General features: G+C 34.4%; 2 protein-coding genes across 2 annotated transcripts; one reads left to right on the forward strand and one right to left on the reverse strand.

Moving 5' to 3' along the window:
• Positions 1 to 1,088: 1,088 nt before the first annotated feature.
• Positions 1,089 to 2,381, forward strand: LOC105155902 (aspartic proteinase nepenthesin-2-like). Its single transcript, XM_011071886.1, has one exon. It carries the CDS (start codon positions 1,089 to 1,091, stop codon positions 2,379 to 2,381), a length of 1,293 nt encoding a protein of 430 aa, XP_011070188.1.
• Positions 2,382 to 10,568: 8,187 nt separating this feature from the next.
• Positions 10,569 to 22,800, reverse strand: LOC105155727 (vacuolar protein sorting-associated protein 52 A-like). The gene is made up of 20 exons (XM_088877593.1): positions 22,586 to 22,800; positions 22,399 to 22,481; positions 22,236 to 22,293; positions 22,040 to 22,135; positions 21,558 to 21,659; positions 21,063 to 21,146; positions 19,908 to 19,988; positions 18,165 to 18,308; positions 17,180 to 17,271; positions 16,495 to 16,576; positions 15,531 to 15,713; positions 13,802 to 13,917; positions 13,643 to 13,701; positions 13,330 to 13,430; positions 12,692 to 12,742; positions 12,215 to 12,394; positions 11,975 to 12,109; positions 11,598 to 11,672; positions 11,139 to 11,196; positions 10,569 to 11,044 (listed from the first exon to the last, which is right to left on the reverse strand). The coding sequence occupies exons 1-20, from the start codon at positions 22,592 to 22,594 to the stop codon at positions 10,740 to 10,742; spliced, it is 2,094 nt and encodes a 697-aa protein (XP_088733719.1). The 5' UTR covers positions 22,595 to 22,800; the 3' UTR covers positions 10,569 to 10,739.
• Positions 22,801 to 22,943: the final 143 nt, after the last annotated feature.

The following is a 22,943-nucleotide window of genomic DNA, read 5'->3' on the forward strand; positions in this document are numbered from 1 at the left end:
ATGTAAAAATTTATATTCTTCTTGGTAATGCCTTATATCCATAGAATCCAAAAGTTTTATTACTTTTTCCTCATTATCAAGCGAGATAGATTCTTCAGTAGTTTTTACTACTTGTTTAGTTTTCCAGAAATCAAATCTTCCGAAATTGTAAATTAATCTAGGATTTACTTTAGGAATTGTCCATTTATTTAGTTGATCTAAATTCCTTGGGAGTTCATACTCCTCTTTTCTTGCATTCTTTACGTGACTGCTATTATTATCAAACAAGTACTGCATATTAAGCAGAGAGATAAAGGACTGCTGAATTATCCAATATAACTCCAACAACATGGCTCTGATACCATTAATTTTTGTTAAACAAAAATAACAATTAATATATCAATAAATTTAAATGATTTAAGAAAAATATGATATTAATAAAAGGAAAAATATAATGTTGTATAACTAATATTATTAAAATAAGTTAAAACACTATATAATAGAAAATAAATATTTATAATAATGAAAAGTAAGATATTAGAAATAACTGTATACTAACATATTAACAGTAGCCTAAATTTCAATTGTATAATACTATATTTTTATATTAACAAATATTACTAAATTAGTTGGGAACTTAGATCAGAACAAAAATAATGTATGTCTTTGTTTCACTCATCCACTTCCCTCTTTCATTTTTCTTCCTAATCTGACTCATATTTGTCCGTTGCCCAGGATAGGCAGCAAAAAAGAAAGAACTAGGAAGCTGCAGAGAGAAAGAAAGCATGTTTTACTTACTATTAGTTTTTGACTAGGAAGTCAATCCATCTCAATATAAGTTGCTCTTAGGTTGTGGGTGTGTTTAATGTTGTCCATCTTGTTAGGATTAGGAGAAGAATAGTTGGATGATATTGAGACCACAAGCAAAGGATGCATCATCACAATGTCAACTATTTATACTACAAACAACATATGTTGTATCTCATTCATACACCACAAAGTAACTCCCCTTCCTCCATTCTATTGCATTCGTTACAAAATTCAATATGTTGTTTCTATTGCACCATTACTTTGTTTTGGCAATCTTGATCCATATTTGTGCCTTCAAGATGGGTTTAACCACTCAAGATCCAGTCCCACCTCTCCTAGTCACAAGGTTAATACATGATCATTCCGTTAATTCTCCATATTTCGATCCAAAGAAAACGACCGAAGAGCTTGCTGACATCGATTTACAGAGTTCTATTTCTCGTGCGAAGTATTTGATCGGCAACAACAGTGCTTCATTTTATCCGACAGACATCAAGTCTCAACTTACTCCTACATTGCAACGCGGTTTTCTTGCAAACTTGAAAGTTGGAGAACAATTCACCGACCAACTTGTTTATATGGACACTGGCAGCAGCTTGCTATGGATAAATTGTGAGCCCTGTGGTCTAAATGTGCCTGCACCTCTATATCATCCCCAGGAGTCTTCTAGTTATCGGAAACAATATTGTGATCAGGATTTTGATATCTGTGAGTCAACTGGTACAGTTAGAACCGAATGTGACATTGACAACATTTGCCTGTACCATGTACGATATGGTAGCGAGGATTACAGTACGGGACATATCGCTACAGAAACAATCAAATTTGGAAGGAGCAAGGGAACTCTCAGAAACATTGTGATCGGTTGTGCCAGACGCACTTCCTTATATGCTAATGGAGTGCTGGGGCTTGGGGCAAGTGGTTTGTCTCTTATTACACAGCTACAATATTCAAAATTGTCATATTGCATCGGTAACATAAGTGATAGATCATATCCCTATAACACATTGGTTATAGGAAACAGAATTGAGCTTATGGGTTACAAAACGCCAATGATCATTGAAGATAAATACTATATAAATTTGGAGAGAATCAAGATTGGTAATAAGCAATTGGACATTGACCCAGAGATTTTCAGGAGAAAATCTGATTACAATGGTGGGATGGTGCTGGATACTGGCTCAACCTACAGCTTTATACCACAAGTGGCGTTGGATCAATTCGAGGGAGAAACCATCAACCTCATCGATCTTCTTCTGGTTCGCAACTCCTCTATCAAGTATCGGGGCTACACAAGACTGTGCTACAATGGGGTCGTAACCAGAGATCTAACGGGATTCCCAATGGTGCAATTTCAGTTCCAGGGTGATGCGACTATGGAACTAACTGAAGAAAACATATTTCAGCAAACTTATGACGCAACTTTTTGCTTAGCAATCTTACCATCGGAGACTCTAGGAACCTCCATTAGCCTTCTAGGTAATTTGATGCAACAGTACTTTTACATCGCCTACGATCTTAGAGAGAAGAAACTTTCTTTCCAGAGGATGGATTGTAATACAGTAGATGATTATATTCATGATGAATTATAGACTAAGACAATCAAAGCATGAGTAACACCTTTTATTTCCTCCATAAAAGTATTTGAAAAATATATTATATTTGTAACGATATTTATAACGGTCTTTCGGATATGCTTTACCAGAACATAACTTGAAAATAATTATAAAAATAGTTCAAATCAAATTATTTAGTCAATTAAAGACCGTTACAGAACTCGAGCCAATAAAAAATACAAATACTCATAACTGCAGCTGAAAAACTCGTTCCAAAAGGAGAAAATAACCATCTATGACCACAACTATTATAAAAAGAGGTACAAACAGTTCGCATAAAGGTCACAGAGAAAGGCCGTTACAATACGTGGTTCGAATATATCTTACAACACGTGATCAAAATCGTTCCAAAGAAAGTTCAAATGACCCTTCCAAGAAGATATAAATTTTAAAATTATTGGTGTTATGAAAGTTCTTCCACTGTGTGTCCAATTTTTTTTAATCGATGGTCATCCCAAAAAGAAATTATAAAGTCAAATTCGTTATTTTTTCAAAACTTGTAATAGTTGTCTCTGTTGTTACCATACTCGGGCCTAAATAGTAATTGCTTTTTGTAGAAGTCGTTACTAACTTTTCGTAACACCTGTCAAAGGAACGGAAGACTGACCGTTCCAGAAACCATTAGAATTTCTAGCACTAATTATTACAAATTTAATTTTTGTTATTTCAATCGCTGTTCTAATAAAATATTTTTTTGGTAGTGATTTGTCTAAGCCAAAATAAATAAATTATCATGTATGAGAAAGCAATTACAAACAAAATAAAGTGATCAAGTTCTCTCAAAATAGAATATTGGAATGTTATCATCTCGCATGAAAGAAAGAAAGAACTTTCATTGGCATAAAATGGATATTAAAAGAGAAAGTTTAATGGGCAAACAAAAAAATGAATTGGGAAAAAAATCATCAACTAAGATAATAAATATTTAACATATATTTCTCCGAAAAACATTAATTCATTAATAAAAATTTTAGCAAGAGAAAAAAAAAACATGAAAAGAGAAAATATAATAATGACAAAAACAATAAAGTATGCAAAAGTTTACTAAGCAAAAAGATTAAAATGTAGCAAGCCACTATTATTGCTATATTTTTAATTAAAAAATTGGGGCCATATCACTATAAAATATTAGGGATAATTACACTCCTCTTCTCTAAGATATGGTATGATCACACAAAGATTGTTTGTAGTTTGGAAAATTACATCTAACACCCTAAGGTTTGCTTTCACCTAACAAATAAATCACTTTGTTCGCAAAAATTCTCCGAATTTATTGATATTAATAAAAAACTTTAAAAAAATACTCCATATTTACCACGATTGACTTACTAATGACTTATCACAGGTCAAATAAATCTTTTTTATGATCAAATTACCCTCATATGTCTTCATCCGTTAATACATGTGAGGATGTATATTTTCACCTTTATAAGGGTAGTTTAGTCCATAACAAATTGTTTGACATGCAATAAGTCAGTCTTAAGTCAATCAAGGGTAAATATTGATTTTCATTAAGTTTTTCTTGTTAATATCAACAAATTTAATGAATTTCAAGAAAAGATGGACTTATTTGTTAGACGAAAGCAAACCTTATGATTTAGTGAATTTATAATCAGGGGTGGTAAATATAATTTTTCAAACTACTAGAAATTTATGTGTAATTACACTAAATTTCAGGAGAGGAGTGCGTATTATTCCAAAAAATTAACGCGCTGTCTATTGAATTATTTGGAGCAATATAACATTGTAAATTGCAAACAAATGATAATATAACTCATGGTAACATGAAATTTTATTTACGTTAAAACTCTACTTAATTAATTGATATATTATGTTTTGAAGTGAACTAATTAAGAAGCTAAAATGGAATCACTTGCTAATAAACGAATTATATGTTTTTTTCCTTTTTAAAGAAAATTGTATCACAAAAATAAGATTTACCTAAAGAAGATTTAAATAAGAGATTTTATTTTTATTTTTATTTTTGGATCTTTTACCGCTTGCAACTACTCTGCATGAATTAAGGGATACACATAAATTCTTGAACAGATTAAGGGATTAAATAATTCAAAATTCTTAGAATCGAGAATTTGGTCAGAATTAAATCAATTTAATCAAAAATCGTTTTGCTATATAGATATATTGGTATAGGTAGAGATGAGAGTCCTTATCAAGTTTTGCAATCGTACGATTGTCTAACAAATTCCTCCATAAATAACAACGAAGTAAATAGCACAACGTTCATATACATTCAGTCATGGGAACCAGCACGCGGGCTGCAACATTCTGGTTGATGGTCACAATCACCGTCAGCATCATCGTCGTCGTCGTCATTGGATTTCTCCTATTCTCCCCACCGTGGACATCTGCAGGCGGCGATGACGATAAAAACAATTATAATAAACCCCATGAGGGGATGGTGAAGCTATGGATGTGGTGTCTGAAGCAGAAAAGTCTATTTCCATACCCACGGGGCCCTTTTTCATCACGAGGGGAAGAATCGAATGCGGTGTTGTGTAAAGACATGTTTCGTCTGATGGGGTATGCATATGAGTGGACTGGCAAACTACCAATCGACTATGTCGAAGCCCTTAAACTCTATTATAGGAACAATCAAACTGCCATTGATATGAGGGTTTGTGGCCTCTCCTTGCAGCGTTGCCCCAACGAAACTTTACGCCTTGTGTGGGATTATGACAATCGTCGTCCTCTAGATTGATTTCTCTCAATTCCCTTCAAACTTCTCTTGCTTAATTTATTCAAATCACCAACTTTTAGATCATTCACCTTTTGTGATTTTTTTTTATATTTGTTTAGAGTAATAGGAATACATGTAATTCCAATATATGAAGGCACACACTTTTTTGATATTTCTCCATAATGCTTATAATTTAGTATTCTCAAGATGTTTTGTAATTATATATAATATAATTATGTAACAATAATTTTTGGTGGTCTACAAGTACGGCCGCTACGTAAATGTTTGTAAATAGTCTTTTGTAAGATTAGAAAAGAGATTACATATCTTATTTTTTTTAATATACTATTAGGAGTGATAGGATAATAAATTTAATTTTTTTTAAATTTATAATAGATTAATTAATCATTAACTTGGTTTTTTCTATGATGATGAAAGTTTAATAGAGATAATTAATCATGCGTATAGAGAATATATAAATGATAAAGATTAGGTAATTCGATCGAACTTCAAAATAAAATAAACTCCATGTATACGTGCACTTGATGAGTATATTTACTTTACAATATTTGTTTCTTGATTTTTCTGATCAATTTTGTTTATAAATTATATTTTTCGGGCACACATTATATATTTGTGATCACTTAACAAAAATAATGTTGAGAATTTTCAAATTTTCATTAATTTATATATACTTATTTAGAAAAGTATGAATTGACAAATATTTGTACTTCATTATGAAAGAACAAATACACCCTTTATTACTGATAGGGGAAACCCCAATTTTAATGTGAAGTATCAAAAATACCCTTAATGAAGGGTATTTTCTTCATTTATGAGCACATGATTCGCGCCTCTGGAAAAACGAGTCGGATAGCCCTGTTTCAGACCCATTTTGAGAGAGAAGACCCCAAAATTTGAAGACCGTTCGATTGAGGACCTATGCTTTTTAGAGGAGGACACGTAGTCTAAACAATAGTAACCATCTGGGCCCTATAAATACTTTGACGCATTGTTATTTGAGGTAATTGGCTTTTAGTTATTTTCGACCTTTTTAGCTTTTGATCGCACATTTTCTATTCGATTTGACTTTACTAACTTGAGTGTTAGGGTCAAAGTCGCGGACGAATCCGACGAACCTCACGTGCTTTCTTATCCTCAGGATCCAACACTGTCTCGATAGAACACGTATCTGACTACGAATTCATTGTGAGAGGCCGCTATTTTCGATTAAAATCAATTACTTATATTGTAGGATATTAGAATCCTAAATATTCTAAATATGCTTCACATAAAATTGACTATCAATTACTAGTTAAGATTACAAAAATATGAACCCATATGTGTTTGTTCCCATTGCGGAGGTAAAGTAATAACGAATGTGATTGAAATGATTAAAGTTAGAGTGTGTGAAGAATAATATAAACAATATTACAATAAATAGCTAAATCTAAAATCTAACATGCTACGAAATATAATTAATACAATTATTGGGCCACAAGATACAAAATATATATAATTCTTTTTTATCATAAGGGTTAATTCAATGTACATTAATTTTTGTTAAACAATGAATAACAGTTAATATATCAATAAATTTAAATGATTTAAGAAAAATATGATATTAATGAAATAATAATAAAAGGAAAAATATAATGTTGTATAACTAATATTATTAAAACTCTATATAATAGAAAATAAATATTGATAATAATGAAAAGTAAGATATTAGAAATAACTGTATACTAACATATTAATCGTAGCCTAAATTAATTTCAATTGTATAATATTATATTCTTATATTAACAAGTATTTGGGAATCAACTTAGTAACAATAAAATAATAAATAAAAAATGAGTAAATTATATTGAAGATAAAAATAGAATAATGATAAATAAATAAATAAAAGAAAACTATATTCTTTTTAATAAAGAATACAACTAGATATTGTGGCAAACAAAAAGCACTAACTTTTATTAATTAGTTGGAAATTGCATATAAAAATTTAATTATTGAGTGAATCTTTCATATCTTATTTTTCAATATAAAATACTAATAAAATACTTATTGAGTTTGTAAGTTCCTACGAATAAAATCAAGAAACACACTAAAAATGTGAAATTATAAATTACAAATAAAGGCAAAATAACATTTTATGCAATAAAGTTTCCAATTGAAAAGTGAATGAAGAATGTAAATAATATTTTGATAAAATTTAAAAATTATTTTAATATATAATTAGCATAGATACAGAACGGTGCAATACCAATACGAAAACTATGGATATGTATAGTTAAATTATTTTATTCACAATAGTTAATTAATAATATAAGTTGCTAGGAAGCTTGAGAGAGAAAGAAAGCATGTTTTACTTTCTCTCAATATAAGTTGCTATTAGGTTGTGGGTGTGGTTCATGTTGTCCATCTTGTTAGGATTAGGAGAAGAACAAGAGTTGGATGATATTGAGACCACCAGTAGAGGATGCATCATCACAATGTCAACTATTTATACTAAAAACAACATATGTTCAATCCCATTCATACACCACAAAGTAACTCCCCTTTCTCCATTCTATTGCATTCCTTACAAAATTCATTATGTTGTTTCTATTGCGCCAATACTTTTTTTTGGCAATCTTGATCCATATTTGTGCCAAAGATGGGTTTAACCACTCAAGATCCAGTTCCACCTCTCTTGGTCACAAGGTTAATACATGATCATTCCGTTAATTCTCCATATTTCGATCCAAAGAAAACGCCTAAAGAACTTGCTGACATCGATTTACAAAGTTCTATTTCTCGGGCGAAGTATTTGATCAGCAACACCAATGCTTCATTTTATCTGACAGATATCGAGTCTCAACTTACTCCTAAACTGCAACACTTTTTCTTGCAAACTTGAAAGTTGGAGAACAATTCACCGACCAGCTTGTTTATATGGACACTGGCAGCAGCTTGCTATGGATAAATTGTGAGCCCTATGGTCTAAATGTGCCTGCATCTCTATATCATCCCCAGGAGTCTTCTAGTTATCGGAAGCAATATTGTGATCGAGATTTTGGAATGTGTGAGGCAACCGGTACAATTAGAACCGAGTGTGACATTGACAACATTTGCCTATACCATGTACGATATGGTAGCAAGGATTACAGTACGGGACATATCGCTACAAAAACAATCAAATTTGGAAGGAGCAAGGGAACTCTCAGAAACATTGTGATCGGTTGTGCCAGGCGCAGTATTTTATATGCTAATGGAGTGCTGGGGCTCGGGGCAAGTGGTTCCTCTCTTATTACACAGCTACAATATTCAAAATTCTCATATTGCATCGGAAACATTAGTGATAGATCATATCCCTATAACATATTGGTTATAGGGAACAGAATTGAGCTTATAGGTTATAAACACCAATGATCATTGAAGATGAATACTATATAAATTTGGAGAGCATCAAGATTGGTAATAAGCAATTGGACATTGACCAGAGATTTTCAGGAGAAAATCTGATTACAATGGTGGGATGGTGCTGGATATTGGCTCAACCTACAGCTTTATACCACAAGTGGCATTGGATCATTTCGAGGGAGAAACCATCAACCTCATCGACTTCTTCTGGTTCGCAACTCCTCTATCAAGTATCGGGGCTACACAAGACTGTGCTACAATGGGGTCGTAACCAGAGATCTAACGGGGTTCCCAATGGTGCAATTTCAGTTCCAGGGTGACGCGACTATGGAATTAACTGAAGAAAACATATTTCAGCAAACTTATCACGCAACTTTTTGCTTAGCAATCTTACTATCGGAGACTCTAGGAACCTCCATTAGCCTTCTAGGTAATTTGATGCAACAGTACTTTTACATCGCCTACGAACTTAGAGAGAAGAAACTTTCTTTCCAGAGGATGGATTGTAATACAGTAGATGATTATATTCATGATGAATTTTAGACTAAGACAATCAAATCAATTCTAATAAGTGTTTCTGCACTAAGTTTGCTGGTATCTTGAAAATATATGAACCTGTATATTTATGACAACCAGCCGTGCCCATATTCTATGAAAATATCAGATAAACCAAGCAAACACAAGTGGAAATTAAGCTTCATGCAACTGGACTTTAATGATCACATGAAAAATTACAATCGTACAAGAAATACAACCAAAGACTTAGTGGACTTCGACAATAATGTTTACTTCGATGGCAGGTGTTATGGTTCACTTACCATACGGTTTTTGAGAGTTCTAGCCCAGAAGCAAGACAAGAAAGTATGGTCCATTCTTTCTTGTGCAGTTTTTGAGAAAACCTATGTTAACAGTTACTGTCAACTCAATCACATACCTTAACCTCCTCACTTTTCTAACATAACTTGTCTATGAGTCCTTACTTTGCAGGAATGCTTTTTCTCTATATTCAGTTCTGCTATTTAATTTATGTATTTATTTATTTGAGATTTTTTCTTTCTCGTGATTTATGTCATGTTTCCATTACCGTACATTACTTGCATATTCTTTATTCGTATCGGCCATGTTAGCTGACAATAAATCGTGATCAAGTGGATTCTTGTAGATTTTATGAAATTGTTACAAAAATAATGTCAATGACTTGCCTGTCGATCATGCTAGGCCTGGAAACGCGCCATATTATTTAGAGTTGATGGATGAGGTCGGATTCTTCAACTATTTGAGATAGGATGATGTGTTTTAATTAACCATTTCCTAGATTTTCTTGTTCAATATGTTATGCTTCTTACTTGTAAATAATCAGTGTGCATCTACTGTGCCAGGTTCGTATTTACCTCAAGTCGTCAAACCAAGGAAAGAGGAAAGAAACCTCAGCAGTAAAAATAAACTGCCTCTTGACAATCCTATGATCATGTTCTCTCATTAGCATTTAGCACTATCACAATCCTAGAATTTCACTTGTCTTGACAGATACTGTTCTTCCTGTGAGGACTTGATAATTGATCATCATTTTCTGCCAATAGCCCGCGGGGGGAAGTGGACCTGGGTAAGATAACCCTTTGGATGCATGCATGATTCACACTCTCATATTTCACCTGTAACATTGGAAAAAATTACTAGTTTGTAGATGACAAAAAAACTACAATTTTTCGGTGAGCAAAAAGTGGCTCCTGTTCTGATGAAGTTAATCAATCACCAAGCATAACATCATGATTCTGGAAAATTGGGATTGTCTCTAAGGCCAGTGCATCCTGTAGTGGCTGCTCCTCTAGATACAACACATAAAGGTGAATTTATGAGGTTAACCAAAGACAACAAAAGTTAAACAGACTACTGTGCTAAAAACATAGAATTATCACGATCTCTTCCAATTGCAAAAAAACTTAAATAACTATTGACAAAATAACAGAGCTAATTCGGAAATCTCATCCCACCTTTCTAACTTCCCCATAAATAGTCCTTGATAATAATGGAAGTAGATTAAGTATTCCTCAACAAACTACTAACGAAGAGCAAACTTGGTCGCTCTCACTTTATCATTTAGCATGATGGGTTCTTAATGTTATATGGTTATGTGATGTACAATAAAAGAACAAGTTTAATTATTTACCTACTGCCAACAAAATACACATTTATCCTGCACACTCCAGAAAAATTACTAGAATAACTAACTATTAGAAGGTCCTCGAGTATTTCCTAATTTCATACATTATCGAAGAAATGGAAACCAAATCCTTGTTCAAAGCAGACCCTCCAGCAATTCTCTTCATGCAATCTGAAAGCCTGGTATAATAAAGCAATAGCTGAGTCAATGCAGCTCTCAGGATTTCCATACCACAGAGGAAGTTACTAAAGGAAGTAATGACATCATTGTGCATCAGCTCTATGGCAGCTTTCCATCTGCTGGCAAAGTCCTTGACAATACGCTCAACTTCAGTCACGGTGATTGGACGCTCAGAACTAGAACTTGGGTCCTCAGCTAACAAAACAAGGAAGAAAATCAGCTGATTGCTTGAGAAGCATAAACATAAATTTACAGATGAGTGAAATTTCAAAATATACGGCACACTTACAGGCTCTAGTCTTTACAAACTTGATTAGATCACTGAAGTGCTCCACAAGAAGTTCCTCCTGCATTAAAAATTCATCACCCATAAATCCAACAGATTTTACATGATGCCACTTAAGGTTAGTTTATATCCAAGCCAATTTTCCTAGCAAACAGAGCACTTCCATTAGCTCCATTACTCATCAGGAAATTTATGGAACACATTTTGCTTAATGTCATGCTACTCTTGTCCAAATGGAGAACTCTTTAAACTAGAACAAAGATTTTGAAATATTGGTATTATCAACAAAAAAAGAATAATAATAATAATAATAACAATAACAGTGCTCCACGGACATAAATGAACATTTTTCTCAAGAGGTAACTGAACAGCAGAATAAATGAACTGAAACTGTCCAGCTACAATTTGATAAAATTGACTTTTTTCAGCTCAAGTAGAGTTAAGAAGATCCATCATGGTTACCACATAAATGGTCGTATTGCTTTTCAGCAACTCTTCAAAGTACATTTGGATTTTCCCCCCCTCAGGACCAGCTTCCTGAAACATACACGAAGCACAAACAGGATGCATGCTGTGATACACAGAAAAATATATGAAGCATCTATGTATTTGACAAGTGTGCATGTGTGATTTATATCGAGTGATGATGCCAAAATCTTATTTTCCCGTCCTTTTCTTTTTTTTAATTACAGCAGCCCATGTTACAGCCCCATTCTCCACTGTCTATGTGCATAGACATGCCTCTTTTATCAGTGTGCTTAAGATGCAGCTCAATCAGCTAAAAAGTCCGCGATTCACTTCATCTTTTGCATCCTCCTTTAATTAAGTACCAGAATTACCTTTAATACGGCAATTGTCATGTCATAGTTATTTATCAAAAATACTGTCTGCAACTTTGGTTTCTGGAACAATTTGGCAAGCTTGACAAGCAGATCATCTATGGCCATTCGCAATCTTTCCAAGTTGAGTTCAAGCTGTGAAACGTAGTTACCTCATCATTAACAATGATGATGCAAGTCCAATCATCAATGTAACAGTTAGCAAGGACTCAAAGCTAAGAGCGATGTTGTATCTCTAACCTGACCATCTCCATAATCAACATTAAGCTGAATTAGAGAAGCTGAAAATTCAGCATAGCGCCTCATGACATAATGTGGATGTACATCATCTTCCCACAAAGTCCGGACATTGGCATTTCGCAGGCTGTTGAGGTGCATGTCAAATACCATCTTAAACCGTGGCCATAAAGAAATGTTTACCTGCTCAGATTCATTAGAGAATGTGTCGATATATTTATACCAAATGATTATTTCAAGTTATGCACCATGATAAAATCATATTCAGCTTCTACACAAAAGACTTCAAAGCAATTAAAATTGGTTTTTTAGAATAAAAACATTTGCATGGAGTTAAAGATGAGCTTAAAGCTTAAAATGATGCCCTAAAGCCATTCGTTTGTATAAGCACAAACCACGCATGCAGGGAGAACCACAGGCAGAGATCCATCATGCAGGTGTTGTTATGCCACATATGCACTTAGTAAAGATTATACATACCTTATCCAAATACGAATCTAGACATGGTATTCGACGCCGAGACATTATAAGCTGAGGAAAACATATATATTAAACTCAGAAGGACAAAACTGCAAACGGAATCAAAATAAAGATTCACCATGCAAGTACACATAATATGCATACAGATGAGGATTTAAGGATAGAACTTGAAAGCCATATTCAGATGTATGATACCATACTTTTGTATGAGGCATTTATAAAGCATTCACCCCCATAAGTAGTATCTACTAATTGGGAGAGAGGGAGAGAGAGCTACCTACTTCCACTCAAGTCCAGACACTTAAGAGGCGCTAGATAACATGCTAAACCAAAAAAACAAAAAAGTAACAAGATAAACTTGCAAGATATTTGGCTTGGTTTCGAGAATCTAATGATTAATGATATGTACTAGATCCATCATTACCAGCAACAACTGCCGTCACTGAAGGAAAAGAAATACTTAGAAAAAGGCAAAAATTTTGCTTGAGAAAGAAAAAAGAAACTTGATTTCATACAAATGGAAGGAATTATTTCAGGAAGGATTGAGAAAAACTGGATTAAGATTATACAGCTGCTATGATCTGTTTGGAAATGAAATTCAAATTAAAACAGCCACTGTTATCGGTCCAGCATGTTACCTGGTGCTGGTATATAATGCGAATCATGAGCATCAGACCTATTGCATCAAAACAATTTGGAAGAATTGTATTTAGATGCTCGTCAACTACTGAAAAAGGACCTGACAATTCAGCAAATGAAGTGTTTCAATATCATTATCATGGATCACTTAATTTGTGTATCATTAGAAACAAATTATGTGCCCTGGGAAAGAGATTGATGCTGTCAAGAGAAAAGGTTCATTGCCATCACTCATCAAGATATACAATATTACTTTATGGACAATGGTTATTGGTAAAATTAAAGATTTAAGATCAGTTACGTTGCATATACCTGCAAATATGTCATAAAACATAGACTGTTCTCCAAAAAATTCATTGCAGAAAAGATATCTGAAAGTAAATACCAAGTAAGATCAAGATATTGAATAGAATCGATACTGTTATAAAAAGTAAAACACTACTAAAATTCACCAAAAGGAGTGTGATATACTCTGAGGCAGCAGTATCCATTAGCAGCTTGTGCAAGCTCCTGAAAAGGACTTCGTAAGGATACTTTTTAGAGCTGGCTTCAGCTATATGAGGAATCAATGCTGACTCATCAATTTCCTGCAGGCACATAAGAGAACAGTCAAATTACTTATGCTGGGGAAAGCCGGACAAGAATAAACTATTTCTAGTCAAAATTATAAAATCAGCTTCTTTCATTATAGACAGAAGTTGATTGTGGTAACACAAAACAACACTGGTGGCATGAAATAAGGGGTGAAGGCTTAAACAATAAGAGGTGATCTACTGGGTGTCACATCAAAGGCATCATTTTCTATTATGTTTCCTCCCACTGGCTTTAAGAAAATTGCGGTCCAAACCTTTTCCAGCTTCCTAGTGGCTTTCGCCTTTTGCAGTCCATTCTGCCCCAGTTGATTCTTAGCTCAGGTTACATAAGGTGCACAATGTAGATTAAGTTAACTGCAAAAGGATGGGTAAAATGACAATAAACAATGTGCTATTTGTCGCCAATGGTTTTGACTTGCATACTTTTTCCCTTGGGTAGAACTGGGTCTAAACTGCCACATTCAATATAAGCAAGCATTTGCTTGACTGAAAAAGTAAAAGGAATCGAGATGGAAGCCATCACTGCTCAGACAAGATATTTCTCATTCAACAAATGTTTCCATATAGCCTGAGATATATGAATTGATGCCATCCCTATAACTGAAATTCATATTCATTCTCCTATGAGGAAATGAGACAAATTGTGGTACATAAACGTAAAAGCCTGAAATTTACAGCGCATTTAATTATGAGCAATCATAGAACTTAAGGGACCTAGAATAAGATAACATGGAACAGTCTCACCATAGCATCCCAAATTTGGATCTCTAATAAATATATTACAAATCCTGCGCAGCACTCAAGCAGATATGATGGAGCAGTCTCGAATTTGTAAGACATCTCTTATAAAGACCTCAACAAGGACCATTGAAGCACACATCCTATATATCAAGAGAAACTTATGAGGACTGTTTATTCCCTATAGTTCCATATTGATCGAGTAAACTAAACTATCCAAATCCAATGTGGTTTATGTTTATGGCTGAAAGCAGCAATATGTGTGTTAAACTAATTCAAATGTACAGTCGGAAAATTAAAACAAAAAAATGCGGAGGTCTTTTATACTCATGAACATCGAAAAGCATCCCCAAGAAAATAACTGAATAAAGATAAAAGAGAATATGGATTTGTGTTCTCTTGGTTAATGAGAGAAAGATGACAAAGAGGAAAATTGGAAAAAAGAAAGAGCTGCAGATATTAAAGGAAAAAATACACCAAGGTCAATTCACCCAAGATAAAGAATTACATTGGATAAATTCCATCTACACGCCCTAACCTATGCTCTATTTCCAGAATCACCCCTGCCTTTTGGAAATTAGGCATACACTCACCAAAAGCGTTAACATCATTTACACGAACCACCCCTACTTTTTTTGAAAAAATTATACTTACACCTCTAAAAACGTCATCATCATTACACAACTACCCCTGCTTGCCCTTGCTTAGCTGCCAGGGTGGTTTCTATAACAACATAAAACACGTGTGATTTGTATGAGTAGACCATAAATTAGGAGTAAATGTAACTATCCCTTAGTTTAATAAGACATGTTTGCTACGCATTGAAAACAACTAGTTAGGATAATGTGCTACGTTAAGCATATACACACCTTGAGAATGTTTATCCTTTCTCCCAAAGCAAAAACAGCAGAACGGTTTTTCAAAGGTTCCCTTCCTCTCGAGAAAAGACTAGTGCTTCTGGTGTCAATACCAATCAAATCACTGGATGTTGCAATATCTAGTTGCAACTTCTCTAGGGCTTGAATATAAGCTCGGATTTTTGAACTTAGAACCTGCAAAAAAGTAGCAACTGAATTTATGAGAATATGGTCTCCCACAGAGGAGGCTAACTACCATAAGAGAAGAAAAAGGAGATGAGCCTTTCATGACATTAGTAAAAGAAAGATCCAACAAGTGCCAAAGAAGGCCAAGATCCGGTAAGACAATTAATGATATATGTGGCACATCAGTCCTACTTGACGTAAGATACACTAATAAAGAATTGCAAATCACTTCAACCATGCACCTTAAGGTTTTGCAGAGCCAGTTAGCAAATCTTCCAATTGTTTCTATACTTCAAAATCTATTCGCATGCTGTTGGGGTAAGCAACACAAGCATTTAGAAGAGCCACATAGCCACCTTCTAACCAATGATAATTGAAAATTGCAGCAGAGCTTAAAACTGAAGTACGAGAAATGAAGACACAAGGTAATCAACTAATTTTGCCAATAAAATATAGAAATAAGACAGATTTGACAAGAAAATATAGAAAAGAGGCAAATGTATAGCACAATGAATGTTGTTTGATTTTAACTTTAAGTGGGGTGAGGAGGAAATGTAGTTTCCAGTGTGAATATTCTGATAATTAACAATCATAAACGTCAATGAGAAGCCAGTTCACACAAATGGTGTAAATAAAAGCTGTGGAAGGTAGAAGATGCAGCGCATTTGCGAAGTACATCAAAATAAATTTCCACAACCACTTAAAGAAAGTGACAGACCTCGGGAATGTAGTAAACATTGACCAATCAACTACTAATCTAGGTTTTGTGAATCAACATAATGCATTTTACCTTATTCATGGTGTCAATATATGCAGCTCGAACCTCAAGATAGACCTCATTTCCGTGCTCCTTAAGAAACAAAATTACATATCTGCACATGCATCAAAATATATCAAGTGTTATATCTGATGTACTATTTACAAAAACCACAAAGTCAGGCCTGTGTTCACGATACATTTGCACATTGAACACAACAGTATTACTAACCAATAAGAGACAATGAAGTACTTCAACCACCCAACCAAGCATGCAGCACCTTTTAATATTTTTCAAGTGCAAGATAAAATTCTTACCTGCTCAGGAAATAAAGATTCAAAAATTGCTAGCCAAATTATTCTGGATCCATTATCTCCACAAACAAAGAATTCGTTTTCCAAATATAAATTATGGTGTTGACCTAGGAAACATTTGCTGCATATAATCTGCATATAGTTGATGTAATACCTCATCCATGTAATGTGGAGACTTAATTTGATGGGGCCTAGCCCCCAATCTAACTGCATCTAATTTAAGCCCTAACCATTATAACACCTAAATCACACCTTTAACAATCAACCTGGTAAAGAGAAAGAATATAGATACACACACACTTGCACGCATATAAGCACGGCAAAAGAATGGCAAATCGTTTCTATCTGGTAATATCTCATCATGCATAGAAGCATTTCTCGAAGTTCTATGTAATACAACTTACTTGTATTTGAGAAGAACATTTTGTTGAAGGATCTGGACATTTGTCTTGGGTTTCCTTAATGCATTAAGTTTTTGAACAATGAAGTCAAATACCTTTAGCAAGGGGCACAAAAGAAAAACGATTAAGTAAAGGTATATATCAAAGAATTACCTAATTTTCAAGCAATTAATCATATAATGGCTAATCCAAACAGCATGATATATTTACAGATAAAGATCAAATTGCAATGACTTTGCCGCAAACTTGCTGTGATGCAGAAGACGAAATCAGCATAAATCTTTCAAAGGCTTCTAAATTCCCCATATAGAAAGTCATAATGAAGTTTCCATGGGCATACTCATCTAGAGAAAAAAAAAAGCACTTGCTATCAAATCTAAAAAGGTCAGCTTGCAAGAACTCATAATGTTAATATCTATGCTGGCAGCCAAAAATGCACTCTTCCAGTTATATTTGTCTTTGCCAATCCATGGATGAAACTTCATTTCTGTCTGAATAAAGTTTCCTCAGGCTGGTTTGTCGCTTCCAACAGTGTAAAATACACCATAAGCACACCAGGGACACCAACCCCCAGCGTAAAACACATGCCTGCTTCCTTTAGAACTGTATGCTTGTCTTCCTGCAACAAAGGCGAGCATACAGTTCTAAAGGAAGACGAGTTTGGAAGAAAAGGTGCTACATGAGGAAGCATGCAAATTATTCACACAGGAAATTCCCATGATATATAACTCCAGGTAAAAATGCCACAAACTTCTGAAAATTCACCAGAGTTGGTAGTGTATTGATTGTACTTAAGACCAATTGACATATAGTATCTTAGTGCATTTTAGCCTCTCCAATGTCTGAACATTCTTGGCAATCAGCAAAGCCAGGAGGAACAAACAAACTTAGAAAGTAAAATCCATGACTATGCAGAATACAAGTGACAAATGAATGCTAAACTAGATCAATTCCCCTTTCCAATGTTGATGTTTATTTTTGTACATACCTTTGAAACTGCTTTTTGTCGAAGCTTTTCAAGTTCAGGCTGAACATCATTTAAGGCTTTGGAAGTCTTCACCATGGTATCAGTTTCAACAAACTTCAGCTTTTTACTGAGAATCTCAAGGGTTCTCATGTATTCCTCATTCACCTGAAGTTATTAAACAAAATACCAGCTCACTAACCATGACGTAATGCAATAAGGTAATTTGTTAAACCATCCAGCACCATTGGCCGCAGGTTGAGAATTGAAATATATGGGAAAAGCCTAATGTAATATCTATCAGTAATTAGTAGCATGATTTCCAACCACAGTAAGATAATGTGCCTAGAATTATGGTATAAGTTACAGAAAGAAAACATATCGACAGGGGAGATATAGAACTAAAACATTCTAAGTCTTAAAGAAACAGACACAGCTCCAAGCATTAGAGAATAAAGCCCTAAGGCCTAAGCATAAGATAGGAAAGGCTGGCTCAAGAACCATGCATGAGATTTTCATCTCACACCTCCTCCATCCTATTCTTTCTGGAAAAGTGTAAGATTCTATTCATCTGGAAGTCTATACAACAACATGCAGGCCAGATTGATTTCATTCATGTCTGGCTTATTTTGTCATTGATTTATTTGAGTTCTATTGAGGACCATTAGTGAAGTTTTGCCAATTTTTGAGTTATTATGAGACTTGAGCAAATTCAGGTAAATTGATTCTTACCTCTCTCTACTTCTATTTCCAGATAGCAATTTAATATATTTTATCGTTTCAAGGGTTCATTGTCATCCAATCAGAGGTTTCAGATTTCTGATAAAACTTTATATTTAAGAACAATCAGTTCTTTAAGAAAAATAGGTAAACACTATTTGTCATGTGTGCAAATTGTATTTTTGAATTGTTTTGTAATTACATGGACATATATGTTTTCTTTTCGAGCTCTCAAATTTGACTATGATTTCTTGGGGTCTCTATGTAATTGTTGGCTAGGGAACAAGTTCCAACCATTGTATTGGATCCAGCAGGAATAGAGCCGGAATATTGATTGATTGATATACCATGGATAGCCAGTTAGTGGACCTTTCTGCCATAGGATATAATTCTATGAGTTAAATAAAATTTGTTTCATTTATTTGGATAAATGAAAGCTATTGAACTCCATGTTCTTTGATCACTGATAACTATCTCATGTTGCGTGTATTATTGTATTGGTTTCGGGATGATCCTGGATCCAATAGAGAATCCTTAAATCACTTATTGATTATGCAGCTCATCCGTCGTTTGTATAGTTCACGTACTTGTGATTTCCTTGGAGATGCACAATTTTGAATAAGTGAGTTAAATTCAATTCTAGGGGTGGATTGAACAAGACAAGGGATCTACTATTGTTCTATTTCATTGGCTAGATTGATGACCTAAAACATCATTGATGGTTGTGTGGAATTTTTCGAACTAATTTTCTACATTTTCAGATGCTTTACACCATGAATATTTTGTTAGAAGCCTCAAATTTTATTACTTTCTCATTTGAGGTCTGATTTCTTAATGGCCTTATATAAGTAAAAAAGCACATTAAATGCTTCATCAAGAACAAAAATCTAAGATGAAAAACATTAAAGATATAAAGGAATAATCTAAATTTTGCAACCAAAAAGTTACGAGTCAAGTGCAGAATTTATATTGATTTTCCAAAATGAAATATCAAAAAAAGTAAGAGAAGAGGGTGGTAGAAACCACACCAACAAAAGCCTGAAGTACCTCTCCATCGACTATTATGTCTATCATTCTTGGTGGGATGATGATATCCTCAACAAACTTAGCCAATTTTGATTCTGCTGCCTGTACATTAACAAGTCCTTATCATGGCTTCAGATATAACGGGCATAACATGGAAGCTATTTGAAACATCACAAAAGCTTGTGAAAATATTTTGCACAACTATACAGAGAAATAATCTCTTCATAACAAATCAAGCACAAAGTTACTGCATTTGGATCTTCTTGTAGCTACATGGATAGTTGTGTAAAGCATGCAAAAAGCGGTCCGGATATCTACATATCCTGGACTGGATGGTTTAAGGGACTTGGGCCCAAAATTTTATAGAATGCCAAACTTTAGGACCTATTTACTAGTCGCCCCTTCTGAATCACTTTCTTTCAATTTCGATTGTCTTTAGAATGTCAACCTAATAGGTTAACAACTCTAGTACTTCAAACATGTGAGCCAAAAAGGGGTGCTCATTGGGAAAACTCAAAACAAGAACATCAGCAAAGAAAACAATACCAAATGAATAAATTGAAGTTTCTTCTTGAGCCAAGGGGTGCTCTAGGACTTCAGCTCTGGCTTGGATTTAATACCATAATAATGATCTAAAAGCTTATACTATTAGAAATGTGTCCTTTACTATTTGATAACTACACATATTAGATGTTTTAATGCCAATTTGTGTTGTCCCTGCCACACTACAAATACTAAGCAAGCAAAAGAAGGTCTCTGGAGATATAGCAAGCAAGAGAAGAAAGGACCAAACGTCTTATTGAGAGTATTTAAAGGAACATTGTCAACATAAGATAGACAGAAGATGCACACTGCAGGCTGAAATTGCCTGACTAACTGTGATTTAGTTGTAGGAAATATTCTACACCGAAGAACATCATTATGAGAAATTCTCACTTGGCAATCCAGGAAACTTTACTTTTTATTATAAGATGGACAATCATAATTTTTTAGACGTGAAAAATAAGAGACTGCTTCTTTACATTACATTGAAGATAGACAAACAGGCAAAGGGATGGCATGCCAAAATTACAATTAAAGCAAAGAAAGAAAATTCACCAAAATAGGCCCTAGGACAAACTTATTTATCCAACAATTGCACTGAAATTTTTAAAGAGGTACAACGAACAACATTACCTTACGATTCTTCAGCTTGAGCCCCATATCCATAGATTTTTCTTGAAGAACCTTTATATCTGAACTTATTGAACCTATCTCGGCCTACCAAATGATAGTAAATTAGTGTATGGTCTTTCTGGTGCAACTAGTAGAGAGATTGATAGAGGATAGACAAATTACTGACTGGAGGTGATTTATTAAAGTAAGAAACACAATGAATCAACAGTATAACAAGGAGGTTTATTCAGAACTTTCGCACACAAGAAGTCATAGGAAAATGCAGCAACTTAACTTATTTGCTTACATAATTCCAAAACGTTGACCAAGAGAGCAGATGGTTCTCATTAATCCCAATTTAATCCTTATTTACTCCTACTTTATATGTTTTCAAGTGTTTTTATCAAGTGACATACCTAGCATGTGAAATTCATGTGCCTGATGCGGTGACGCCCAAGTCACACTTTCAGTAAAATGAGAAGCAACTGAACGGTAATAGAATATATGATGTGATACCTGAAATCCACTTAGAAGCTTTTCCATTTGCGCCAGGATGGTGTCACAATCATGAATTTGATCATGAAGTGAGACTAGATTGTCGCTTTCTTTAATGTAATCCTGGCTTGAACGAAAAGGGAAAAGGAGTTCGGACAAGTGAGTGTAGCTCAAATGAGTTACAAACCTTAGACATAGTCATCCTAGATGCATGGATATATCAGTTCAAGCATACGCTAACCGCCAAAACTACCGTAATCTTATTGAGTGACCTTTGGCATGTATAAATTCTAGTGGAACTTGTGTTTGTTACAAACTATTCTCCCTTTAGAGCTCTGATAGTTATAGTCATGTAAAACATCTTTTAAAGGACAATACATTCCAGGATGAACTAACCAACACCATACAAAACTGTTAAAAAGAAAAAAAAAACATATCATAGGAAACAAGATCAATGTAAATGCCTAGATCAAAACAAAGGAAATAGTGTATTTAATCAGAACCTCGATAGAGTCGAGTTCAATTTGCCTTAGATTATTCTCGACATCCTTGGTGTAATCCCGCAATTTTGTACCTTTAGACAGTATCATAGCAACTACCTTCAAGGGAAACAACAGAAAACCCATGAAAGATGGAAAAAAAAAATCCAGCAAATTAATATTATCAACTAGCAGAGTGCAAAAACTTGTTGTACAATACATCATCAGTTTTACAATCTTGAAGCTCTTGCTCTAGTCCCTCCAGTGAGACATCATCACTGACAAAAATGACAGGGCACACCACACATTCAACAAATCATAAAACATATGATGTGAATATGTATACGACCTACAAAATGGTATCTGGAGAAATTACGACCTACCTGGCTGCATCATCTTCAACCGTCAATTCGCCAACAAAGGCTCCCAAATCTAAAACAGGTGGCGGCCCATCATTTGCCTCAACCTATCCATATAATGCCGCAGTAAACATATGATAAATATTGAGTAGATCGAATTAACTATAACGAGAAATTTTAATGGAGAAATTATTGATTGATTCGCAGTTACCTCAGTCATCTTCTCTGAAACCTGTTGCGCCCCTCTATCTATCGTGTAGAAAAACAACACAAGGAGAAATGCAATTTGGAGAAGAGAGTAATTCTATGGGAGTAATCTCAGATCAGATCATCAGGTTTTGGCTTAAGAGGTCGTCGTTCTCGTTCACCAACGACTGACACAGATGTCGGAGTATGCAATACCAATACCATCTTTGCGCCATTTCGCTTTGGATCCGCAACTGGGCTCACCTTTTTGGCCCAATGCTGAAAATAACACCTCCTCCGCCCAAACTGACAGAAACGCCGCAGGGGGCCCCCTTACCTCGCTAGGCCGCGGGAGTTTGGGCGTGACTGGGCTGCCTCAACAC

Source organism: Sesamum indicum, linkage group LG2 (assembly GCF_026168435.1).
Source record: "Sesamum indicum cultivar Baizhima isolate 11 linkage group LG2, ASM2616843v1, whole genome shotgun sequence".
Lineage (NCBI taxonomy): Eukaryota > Viridiplantae > Streptophyta > Magnoliopsida > Lamiales > Pedaliaceae > Sesamum > Sesamum indicum.